General features: G+C 41.8%; 1 protein-coding gene across 4 annotated transcripts in view; it reads right to left on the reverse strand.

Annotated features, from left to right (window-relative positions):
• Window positions 1-2,710: 2,710 nt before the first annotated feature.
• LOC122543171 (outer mitochondrial transmembrane helix translocase-like) overlaps window positions 2,711-12,308 on the reverse strand; it is a 22,198-nt gene continuing 12,600 nt past the window's right edge. For 2 of the 4 annotated variants that reach the window (XM_043681592.1, XM_043681591.1), the window contains exons 7-11: window positions 11,869-11,958; window positions 10,798-10,848; window positions 10,511-10,683; window positions 9,500-9,547; window positions 2,711-9,219 (exon numbers count right to left, since the gene is read on the reverse strand). In XM_043681592.1, coding sequence (XP_043537527.1) covers window positions 9,099-9,219; window positions 9,500-9,547; window positions 10,511-10,683; window positions 10,798-10,848; window positions 11,869-11,958 — 483 coding nt within the window. In that variant the 3' untranslated portion in view covers window positions 2,711-9,098. Of the gene's footprint in view, window positions 9,220-9,499; window positions 9,548-10,097; window positions 10,259-10,510; window positions 10,684-10,797; window positions 10,849-11,868; window positions 11,959-12,308 lie in introns of those variants that run through there. The other 2 variants (XR_006309939.1, XM_043681593.1) reach the window with 2 other exon arrangements.

A 12,308-nucleotide genomic window follows, 5' to 3' on the forward strand; every position in this document is an offset into this window, starting at 1 on the left:
AAGCTCCAACCGCCAAAGAAGTCAATGACAAGGAAACAGAGCTTGCGATGGTGACTGAAGACAACAGCTTTGGTCTTCCTATTATTGGATTACAGATATTTCTGCTCATCCTGCCTCAGAGGCCAGATAAGCAGTGCTAATCGGGGCAAGAGAGAGGTCACAAGAAGTTATTCTGTCAGAGAGTGAGCATCTTCAGCTTAGATATGGAAAATGTATTTGCGGATAATGGTACTGACAGGCAGTAGGTAAGTGAAAAAGAGAAGTGGGTCAAGGACAGGTCCTCAGATGGTTTCCGAGGAAACAGAGCAAGAAAGGGATGAGAAGGCACCATAATTAGTTCTTTGGAATCAACAATGAATATTCACCCATAAAGGCACTGAAGAGAAGATCTTATATTTATGACGTGAATAATTTCTTTTCCAGTAGCTACGTCAATGCAACCTGCTCGGTCAACTTACATGGTCAGCTTTCATTGAACTCTCCAGATCTGAACCCATTACTGTTATCGCCCTTTTTCTTTTCTTCAACGCCCAGCTGCTAAATTCGTTCTAATCTCACCCACCTTCAGTCATCCTGTCATGACAACAGTTCTTTTAATATATTTTCAGGACTTTGCCTGCCCAATTTGCTCCCATTCCCATCTCCTGCCCAGGCTTGAAATCCATGAGAAAAACCAACAGTGCTCTCTCTGTTGTATTTCACTTTGCAACGGATGCACCAAAGAAGTGACTGGTATTTCTTCGCCCCACCCTGCTCTGTTACCAACCTTCCCATCCCATCCACCTGGTGGAATCTAACCCCAACAACTGTCTTGTCGTTCCATTCACTCGACCAGTCAGTGCTTCCTCAAATTTTGCCCGTGGATTAAGAACTGCCTCTCAATGCATCTCTCCGCAATTGGTCAGATTGTGATTCAGGTCGTCTCCTGCACCGACTTTACCAAGGACTGGAATGGGGTTCTCTTGGTTAGTGACGTACAGCTCTTCCCTGACAGGCATGTAAACGTCCAGCACAGCTCTGCCAAAACCTCTGTACTAGGCATTTAATTACCTCTTTCAACCTCTTTTCTCACAAACTCTCCCATCCACACGCACAGGCGGTTCATCGAGCCTTGCCATCTCTCACAGCCTACGTTCATTGCCTTGACTGTGACTTGTGGCAATCTCAAACCACATCCCTGAATCCTTCACCTGCTCCGAGAATTCAATCCTGGAGAAGTCTTAAATGAACCATAATTTCAGTCAATTCAACATTTTCAAGACCAAAGCCATTGTTTCAGGAATGGCCACCAAACACCCCCACCCCACTCCCCCCCCCCCCACCAACTGAATTATTTTCCTCTCTGCAGATACATAACCTCTTTTCAATTCTGTTTCTGAAATGCATTGCAACAACTATGTACAAGGTTCTGTGATAAACAGAAACTGATAAACTTTACTGTTGATTGCTTTCTAACCAGGCCCAAGTTTTCATTTCAAAAACCAGAATAATTCATCTTCACTTCTGAGCAGACCTGAAAAATCAGAGATGCAAAGAACCTTATGCTTTCTATAAATTCCACAATTCCTCACTCATACAAATGCCAACTCTCACTTATTCATGAGCCAACAGCATATACAATTTAAATCAAGTGTGAAAGTTGTCACATAATTTTGCAGCCAATAAAGAATTTTAAATCAAGTTCCTGATGGAACTGACTGACTCTGTCCTTGAAGCGCATTCAATCTTTCGTTCATGAAGTCAAAACAATAAAGCCATTTCTTCAAAAACAAGAGCTGCCAAAACTACAGGACGTTATTTCAGAAATTGAGATGGGAACGAACCAACCAACCTCACTTCTGACTGCTCCACAACCCTGTCCAACCTTCATGTTGGTAGGTGCATTGTTATTTAAGAGCTTCAACCCACAGCTGGGAGAGGCAAGTAACCGTTTCACCACATTCCACTGCTTGGAATTTTACACCACACTGCTCCACAACCCTGTCCAACCTTCATGTTGGTAGGTGCATTGTTATTTAAGAGCTTCAACCCACAGCTGGGAGAGGCAAGCCACAGTTCAAAGGTTGCCCTCAGGCCAGTACAGGAGATCTCATAGATCAAGTTTATGCAAAAGGGCACTTACCTTCTGCATGACGTGGCCTTTGCTCCAGTCAGGATCAAGTCCAGGTTCCCTCTGCAATGCATACAGATTATCAACAACTTGCGACCTGATGTAAAACACCAGACCAGCTAGAACACTGCACAAATCTAACAGGTAGCAAGACCGTTGTGCCAAGACAAGGAGATTCTGCACCAATGAACACTCAATCTATGTCAAGGAAGTAAAACTGTTGGAATCCCTGGTGTAAGTGGGCTTGATCATCACTCAAGTTGCCCCTTCTGACATTGGCAGGTGGTGACGTACCCACCAACTAACGTTCTGCTGGGCTCAGCATTCTGACATTTCTAATACGTTATGTCATGGCTGCACAAGACATTAATGAGGCCGCATTTGGAATACTGCAGCCAATTCTGGTTGCCCTGCTGTACGAAGGATGTTATTAAACCGGGAAGGATGCAAAACATATTTACAAGGACGTCAGAGATGAGAACCTGAGACTCTTTTCACTGGAGTGTTGGAGACTGAGGGGTGACCTTATAGAAGAAGTTTATAAAATCATGAGTGGAGAGATAAGGTGAATAGCGGAGGTCTTACCCCCAGGGTAGGGGAGAACAAGTCTAGAGGGCATAGGTTTAAGATGAAAGGGGAAAGATTTAAAACAGACCTGAGGAGCAACTTTTTCCTTAGAGGATAGTGCACATATGGAATAACCTGCCAAACTAAGTGGAGGTGGTGAGGACAATTACAACAGACATTTGGACAGGTACATGGATAGGTAAGGTTTACAGGGATATGGGCCAAATATAGGCAAATGGAACAAATTCCATTGAGGAAACCAGCTGGGCACTGACATATTGGGCTGTATGACTCCGTTCCCACTCTGTAGTTTATGCTGTCCTCAATTTCCCTGTCCTGCTTAAATTAGACCCAAAGAATCCTCATTACTCAAGCTCAAAAGGATCTCTTTCATAATAAGCTAAGTGACACAGCAACGAACAATTCCAGCTGAAATGCTTGAGCATGGAAAAGCACCATCTACTATTCAAACATTGAAACAAAGAAAATGGGGAAGTCTATTTAGTCCTTTGAGTCTGCCTCACCATTCGATGATTATGGCCAATTATCCAGCTCAGTACCCTGTACCATTTTTGCCCGGTACCCTTTGATCTCTTTAGCCACAAGAGCTAGATCTCACTCCTTCTTGAAAACATTCAGAAGTTTTGACCTCAACTGCATTGTATGATAAAAAATTCCACAAGTTCACCGCACTCTCGGTGCAGATATTTCATATCAAAGTCCTAAATGGCCTACCTTGTATCCTTAGACTGTGTCCCCTGGTTCTGGATTCTCTGGTCACGAAGAACATCCTTCCTGCGTTAAACTGGTCTAGAGCGTAGAATTTTAATCGGCGTCTACAAGATTCCTCCTCATTATTAAGATCATGAGATATCGGAACAGAATTAATCTGCTCCACTATTCAATCACAGCTGATATATTTCTCAACCCTGTTCTCCTGCCTTCTCCCAAACCAATATGATCCCCATATCAATCAAAAAAAACCCCCACCTTGTCTTAAATACACTTGATGACTTCACCTCCATCGCCTTCTGCAGCAATGAGTCCCACAGATGAATCACCTCTGGGTAAAAATATATTCATTATCTTAGCTCGAAACAATTGTCCCTTTACGCAAAGGCTGTGCCCTTGGGTTCGAGTTTCTCCTACCAGTGGAAATATCTTCTCCACATCCACTCTATCAGGCCTTTCGTGTTCTGTACATTTTCGATCATATCCTCCCTCATCTTTCTAAACTCCACAGAGCACAAACCCAGAATACTCAACTGCTCCTTATTTGACAAATCGTTCATTGTAAAATTCCTGTTGACCCCTTCTAATGCCAGCACACCCTTCCTGAGACACGGGGCCCAAAACTGCTCACACTGTGCCAAATTGTGGTCTGATCAGAGGTTTTACAGCCCCAGCAGCACAGCTCTAGGCTTGTATTCTTGACCTCTCGAAATCAATGTTAAGATTACATTTCTCTCCCTAACTGCTTGTTAACCTGCATGGTAACCTTTCGAGAATCCTGAACTGGAACGCCCATGTGTGCATCAGATGCTTTTAAGCTCCAGTGAACGTAGCACTAACCAGTGTTGTCTCTCTTCATACATCAATCCTACCATCCAAGAAATCAGTCTGGTAGACCTTCACTTCACTGTCCCAATAGCCAGAATGTCTAATAAAGAGATCAAAACTGCACAGAATACTCCTACACAATCCTACCTGTGTGGTCTCACCAGAGCCCTGCACAATTGCACTAAGACATTGCTGCTTCTGCACTGAAATGGTCTCATTTTGAAGGCCTAAATATCATTTGCCTTTTTTCACCACCTGCAGTACCCGCACGCTTACTTACAGCAACTGGTGTGCAAGGATACCCAGGCCTCATCGAGTCTTCCCCTTAGCCAATGTATTGCCATCCAAATAATACCTTCATGGTCCTCTCAAACCCCTCACACATCAATGTAATTTCCTCCAACCTCACAATGTTCCAAGATATTCACATTCCTCCAACTCTGGCCTTCTGCACATGCCAGATTCTAATTGGTCCATCACTGGCAGCTTAAGATGCCCTGGTAATAAACTCTCCTGAACCTCTCCACCTTTCTCTCTCTCTTCGCTCTTTGAAGACACGACTAAAACCCTACAACATCAGGCCTACTGTCCTGATTTATTACTTTTGGGCTCAAACTCTCAAAAAAAAACAGGATTTATTTGATACTGTGTTAAGCATTCTCAGACATTGTATTTTGATTAGAGACAAAAAAAACTGCAGATGCTGGAATCCAAACTAAACAGGCAGAAGGCTGGAGAACACAGCAAACCAGACAGCATCAGGGAGGTGGAGAAGTCAACGTTTTGGGTATAAGCACCTGAAACATGGACTTGTCCATCGCCTAATGCTGCCTGGCTTACGGTGTTCTTCCAGCCTATCTACATTTTATTTTGATTGCCACATGTTGTTAGACATGTAACTATTCAAATTCCTTTCATAAAGTATAAGAAATACAAAGTCAGCAAGAAATATCTATCTTGACAACATGGATTTACAAGTTCTCATGGAAAATTAACATTCTTCAATTGACCCCATGGCACATAGACCACACTTGTTCACAGCAGTTAAGCATATGGCCTGAAAAACAAACATGTTAGGTTAGCAACAAAACAACACACTTCTTGTTCCACAGCATAACACTGCCTTCAGATTACCACAAGCCACACACCCTGGATAATCTCAAAGCAAAAGACTGCAGATGCTGGAGATCTGAAATAACAACAAAATGTGCTGGAAATTCCCCCACAGATCTGGCACCGTCTGCGGAGCAACAAACAGAGTTGATGCTTCTTCAGAAGAATAATATTGGATTTAAAACCTCAATTCTGTTCCTTCCTCTGCAGATGATGAGCATTTCCACCACATTGGTTTAAAATTGAAATGACTTAAACAACAAAACTGAGCTCTGTTTATTTCGTAACAATATTTCACACAAATAATTTAATGGAAAACATGGTAAACTACGGAACGTTCATAACAAAACAGCCAAAACAACATTTCCTTTCCCAGCTATTGTCAATGATAGCAAATTATAAACATTCGTAGGTTAGCTCGCTGAGCTTGAAGGTTTGTTTTCAGACATTTCATCACCATACTAGGTAACATCATCATGGAGTGTCTCCAGTGAAGCCGGAGATGTTACCTAGCATGGGTGACAAAATGTTTGAAAGCCATCAGGCTCAGCGACCTAACTTATATACTTATCATCAACCTGAGCTAAAAAAAAATCACTAAATTATAAGCATGTTTAAACAATAAATCAACACTGGCAATAAATGTTTCTACTCAACTTCTGCAACATGTGCACATCATTGCAGAGATGCATGGCTTTCACCCCAAACAGTGCAATATTGGAGGATCATTCACAACACCAGGAGCACTAATTTTCGTCTTTTTGTCTCCCGTTTTCAGCTGCATCAAAATCTGCTCGCGTCTGCAAAAACCTCAAGTCAGGGGAAGTGATTGAAAAATATTGACACACTGAATTATGCTGAACAGACTTTCTTTCCCTGCACTCCCCACCAAGTAGCCAACATTTCTTTGACTTGACCACATCACAAATGAACACTCTTCTCTTTAAATAAAGTTAGCTAGTAATTGCTTATGAAGATATTAAGTGAACATTCTCATCGATACCAACTTCTCATCATAAAGTTGGATCTTCAGAGAATTACGTGGGGGTCACAGAATTTCGGTTAAGGATTTGTTCGAAATTTGAAAACCCAAATTACAAGACAGTACAGTAAAAATGTTAATGACAAAGTAACTCGATATAAAATTAGGCTGTAAGATGTAATCTTTCTTTCATATTTGGCCTTGTCGTATCAGACTCACTCAGGTTTTCTGAACTGGTTAACAGCTTTTCTTCCATTTAGTTGAGAGTGGCACAACTTGGTCATGCTGCTGGCTACAGCACGTGACTGAAGACCTGCTAAAAACGAACCCTCATGCATGGGTTTTGCTCTGGCAAAAAAAAAAAATTAATTCCAGTTTTTATTTCATTATAAATTACCAGAATGTTTTTTGTCATGAGGGCTGAACAAGCGTATCTCAGAGCACAGATTCAAGAGTTAAAGTTTGCAGAGATTTATTGAAACTGCAGTTTAACCCTTTAAATCACATAACTGATCCAGATGAGAAAGGTAATTTAACCTATTATGATTCATTATTTCATTAGTGCCCCATTGTTAACACCCACACCACTTTCCGACCTATTTTACGTGCACACCCAGATAGCGGTCCTAACATCAGGTTTTCCCAGTTCAAACCATGACTTTAATGTGACTGTCAGAGACTGAAGAAAAGGAAATGAGGTTTATCCATTCAGTGCTCAGGTGAGACCACTTAGGGAAATCAAAGATGCGGATAACTGCATGACTATTCATCACTGAGCCCTAATCAAGATGCTGACACGAGCTGCATTCGTGGTCACTCTCCAATTACCCAGCAAATTAGCCACCCTTTTTCTTGTGAGCTAACAGAATGAGATTTGGGCTGACTATGCAAATTGGAGGGGCACCATTCTGACAGGAGAAATCCTGAGAAAAAGAGAGTCGTTGGAACAGCATAAAAGGTATAAAAGGGAACTAGGTACACAGGTTCAAAAATCATCAAAAGTGCAAACACAGGATGACAAAGTTCAGAGAAATCTAATTCAAAAACAGGTTAGTTATGATGAACTCATTCAGAATCTTGGTTATATCACACAGAGTGCTGTACAAAGTTCAGGTTTCCACATTACAAACAAAACACAGATGTACTCAACAACATTTAAAAAACATTCAAGAATTGAGAGGGCATCCTCTCTGGAAAAAAGGGAAGACTGAGAGGTGAACTGATGGAGATCTTTAAAGTCAGGATGGGGTTTGTCAGGTAAATGCTCTTCTTCTCCACCTTCAGTCTCTGCCAAAAGGTCCAAACCACAACCCCACTATAGGTAGGAGGAGATTGATCGTGAATACACCCCAAAAGGACTGAACCACATACCAGTCTGATCAGCAGTCTGAGAAACTGAGCCACACGTTGTATTATACAGACAGCTATAAACAAAAAGGTGAAGTTGGAAACACAGAAGTAGTTGGTAATTCCTCATGAAGTGATCAAAGAGGAAAATAAATGGAACTGATAAATTAATTTCTGTTAGTAGATAGGAGATGCATTTCAATTGAACTAACATCCAAAAGTGCTTTCCAACCAAATGAAGCATAGTTATTGCTGGAATGTAAGAAACATAGCAGCTAATTTGCCCACTAATTTGTGATGACAAATGGAAAAAGATCATTTTATCTAGGAGAACAGTTCGCCTTCTGTGAATACTGCTGATAGATCTATAGCATCTATCCACAAAGGACAGACAAGGCTTTGGTTTGAACACCCTGTGTACAAGATTGCACATTCAACAGGGCAGCACTCCTTCAGCAGTGAACAAAGGTGCCAGCCTGAATGGTGTGCTCATGCCTCTGCCATGTCAAACTCTCAGCTTGGAATGCAAAAAGAAAGCACTTTCCAGTGAGTTAAGCTAATGCTCTATTGAAATGCTCCAATCAGTGGAGATTGCAAAACCAGCCACTTTTCAGACAACAGTAACTCCTGAACAGTAGCAAGATAAATTACAACTTTTGTGATATTGATCAGGAGAGGAACGCTGGCCAGGGACACAGACGTTCCTGCTGCTCTTTTAAGACAGGCCACAACAGTGCCATGGGGGGGGCGCGTTGGCCTTGACACAGCACCTGGAACAAAACGCCCATTTCAATAATGTTAAGCTCCACCACATCCGGCTCTGCCCCTCTCCAACATCGCCACTTGGGTTGGGGAATTAGATAGGGAAGCAATAGTGCAGGCTTCCTGCTCCTATTATACAGTCTTGGCCATGCTGTATCACCTATCCAGCATCAAAATAGCTTGACGGTACGCAATACCCCAGCTCAGCCACTGAGAAAAGATCACATTTGGTAAGACAGTAGATGGCATTGGCAGCACTGCTGGAAAGGAGACCGGATCGGAAAACATAGCTCAGCCAACCTCACTTCTAGCTACTTAACAGCTCTCTACTGAAATGCGAGGTGAGACAACAACTGCCAGTCTTTTCGACACATCCGAGGCCAAATGAGGTTTTGCACGAGGTTGAGTCACTTCACTGTCAGCGCACATCACACTACTTCTCATGAAGCCAGTAGTGGGGGTGTCTGATCGCCAGAAAGAAAGGAGGGCTGTTGGTTGCTCAGCATCTCTTCAGAGTCCAATTTCACAAGGGAAGAATAGACCAGTTGTGAAAGTGAACTGGATTATGTAGAAGTCAACGGAATTGCCTCGAAAACAAAAGAAAGCGACTTGCACGTGTAAAACCCATTGTTCAGTGTCGCTCCTTATGTGCTCCGTTCAGTCCAGAGGAGTGTCTTGCAGCATCAGAACATTAGTTCCTGCCTTTGATTCTTTCAACTTCTCCAAGGCCAGGTAGAGGTCTGTCTGAGTGATTGCTCGGAGACCCTCATCAGTGGAGCTTTGAAAAGAAACAAAGTAGGCATCAGATTATCCTCCCATACAAATATACCAATTCAGACTGAACATTGATGGCTGCTTCACATTGCAGCCCAATCATTCTAAGGTGATTCATCTTTCAGTGCTGTCTTTTCGAACAGGTTTATTGTACATCACCGTCTCCCGATCTGAAAAATCTTTTCTCATCTCCTCAACCCCATCATTGGGCAATGGCTCCGTAGTGTTATGACACAGGGTAAACCTCTCTGCTAATTTAAACCAGCCACACAGAAAATATTCACCTTGTGCCGTAATCCGTTAGAAGAGGCAAAGAACGATACCAGAGGTCACTATTTAAAATAAAAATTAACAACATTATTCTTCAAAGTCCAACAGAAGAAATTAAAAGCAACAACGGTTTCCAATTCCTTTCTCTTAAACCTATCTTTCACCTCCCACTCTACAATGCGAGTCTGATTAAAAAAAATCCCGATTAATATTTACAAACAAACAAAATAAATTACGTTTCAAAACTAGTCAGCTTTGCCCATTCTCCTTTGTAGATTTTCCTCTGTAGATTCTCTCCCGGTTGGCCTCAATGTTCTGCTGCACAAACTCCCCACAGACAGGGTACCTTTCAGACAGCTCTTCTGCTAGCAGTCTACATTTGTTGGTCTTTGTCAGTTCTTCCCCCCCCCCCAACTGTTCAAAATGCCTGGTTTTATACCACAAAACATCGGAACATTTCATTAATTTTCATATTATCAACATACTAAATTCAAATTTGATTGGATTTTAGTATCTTGGACCAGAATTTAAATTGATTGGCCGAACTTGAATTTATTTTGGTTTCATGGCAACCCATCTGCTATGTGTTTCGACCAAGTGTTACATCGTTACCTTGTTGATGACTCGCTGTGCTTTGTCAGTCCGTGCTAGCTTTTCAACTCTCTTAAAGGTACGTACACCTTCATAACAATAGGTACTAGTTAATTTTTGGCCTTATTCCACTGCAAGTCTTCATGTGCCTCGGCTCCGTCTAAGCCGGGGCTAAGTCTTGACTGTGAAGGGAAAGAAAAGTCTTAACCTGGGAACAGATGCTGTCTCACATTTGAATTGTTTTCTTCTTATCCAGTGATTGTCCAGAGACATCGGCACAAGTTGCCTATGTTTTCCTACGAAGGGACACGTTCCCTTATCTTTACTCCACTTTATCTCCCTTTCACTCGTCAACTTTCACACAGTGGGATAAAGCTTTGCATATAAAGTGCAAATATTGTCAAACATAACAAAGGCACAGCAATGCAAAGTACCTTTCCTTGTAGTCATCCGCCTGCAGCTGTCTCTCAATGCAATGCATTTGCTCCTTCCGAACAAAGTCACGGAGCCGGTGCAAGGCTGCTTCTCGGCAAAGCTCCCGTAGGTCACTGCCTGAGTAACCGGCCGTTTTCTCTGCTATTTCTTTCAGTCTCACATCACTGTTTAACTGGAAGGAACATTTTAAACAGAGAGAAAAGGCTAATCAATAAACACCTCCAAATTACATCAGAAATTGCCGTGGGTAACAGCTTAAAGCAAGGGAGAAGAATGAGACACGTACACGCTCACCAGAAAGGATCAACTTCAGAATCTCATGCCGCTGTCGCTGCCTCTGGGGGATTACATAGAAATGATTACTTAAAATGTTGCTGTAGAGACAGAGATGTTACCAATACTTTAATTCTTGCACTCACTAAAATGACACAAGAAAGCCAAATTTCAATTGAATTTCACAATGAGGAGACAAAAGATTGTTTGGCAAGTCGATTGTAATGGCTGAGGTATTGTGACTTAAAGCATTGGGAAACTATAGCATTGAAAACATCCCACAAAGGCTTCTTGGAAATCGGGTACAAGGTTTGAACAGATTGCTTTTCTTTTGCAGAGAATGCCAATGAATTTATGTTGCTTTTAATGATCGTAAATGAGCTTTTTAATCTTAAGTTGGTTGCTAGTGTACCTATTGGCAGTCTCAATTGCCCAGCAAGGACTGTTCAATCATGCAATCACTTCTAACAATGAAGGTTTTGTCTTGGATTCTGAAAATGTGACCTGGTCGATTGCAGTATTTATAACCTGCATTTGAAAATTCAATAAATGATCACAAAGATAACAGATTTGGGCAGTGAAAGAACCTTATATTATTAATATCTTGCCCACATATGCCAGAACATCACAGCAACAGAGAATATTCTAGGCTTCTTTTTGCTTTAAAGGATGACCTATTGGTTGAAATGTTCTTTTGCAGAAAGCAAACCTGCAGAGAAATCTATTTTTCTCTTCTTTTCCTGAGACAGCCACAGAGAGTATGGGTGCATGTACGTACCTGACTTTTGGGGATATTGACAAGGAATTGCATTTCTACATTAGCGAGTGCGTATTTTAAATCAACTACAGCATTTTCATCGAATATGTTTTGCTTTGCGAATAAAACAATAACCGGTGTTTATTAAGAAACCGAATTGACATTGATATTGTTGTTAAAACCTGCCACATGTGGTATTTAAATGGTCAACTTGGTAACCGGAAGATTTGTTACGTTGCAACCATAGAACAATGGTATACATATCCAACTATGCCCGTAACAATGACGACATCACAACAGCTCAAGAATGTACTGCCAAACACTCACGGGCAGGTCCACATGGAACGTACTGGGCATCCTTCTCAAGATGGCCGGATCTACATCCTGAGGTCTGTTTGTAGCGCCCATCACAATCACCTACGGAAAACAGGAACTTAAGGCCACACGTCAAGCACAAAAACAGGAAATTGAAGGCTGTGAGATTTACTACATTTACCCTCTGAGAAACTGGGAAATGTGTATCTTGCTAATTAAGAGAAATGAATGTGAATGCTTTTACTGGTTGGACATTCCTTTATAGTCAGTGCTGTATCCAATTGTACTAAAGTTTCTTAACCCTGCTTGCAATACAGTCTGGATAAGAGCAATTGAGCTGAAAATGTATTGCTGGAAAAGCGCAGCAGGTCAGGCAGCATCCAGGGAACAGGAGAATCGACGTTTCGGGCATAAGCCCTTCTTCAGGAATGAGGAAAGTTTGTCCAGCAGGC

Source organism: Chiloscyllium plagiosum, chromosome 42, assembly GCF_004010195.1.
Source record: "Chiloscyllium plagiosum isolate BGI_BamShark_2017 chromosome 42, ASM401019v2, whole genome shotgun sequence".
Taxonomy (NCBI): Eukaryota; Metazoa; Chordata; class Chondrichthyes; order Orectolobiformes; family Hemiscylliidae; genus Chiloscyllium; species Chiloscyllium plagiosum.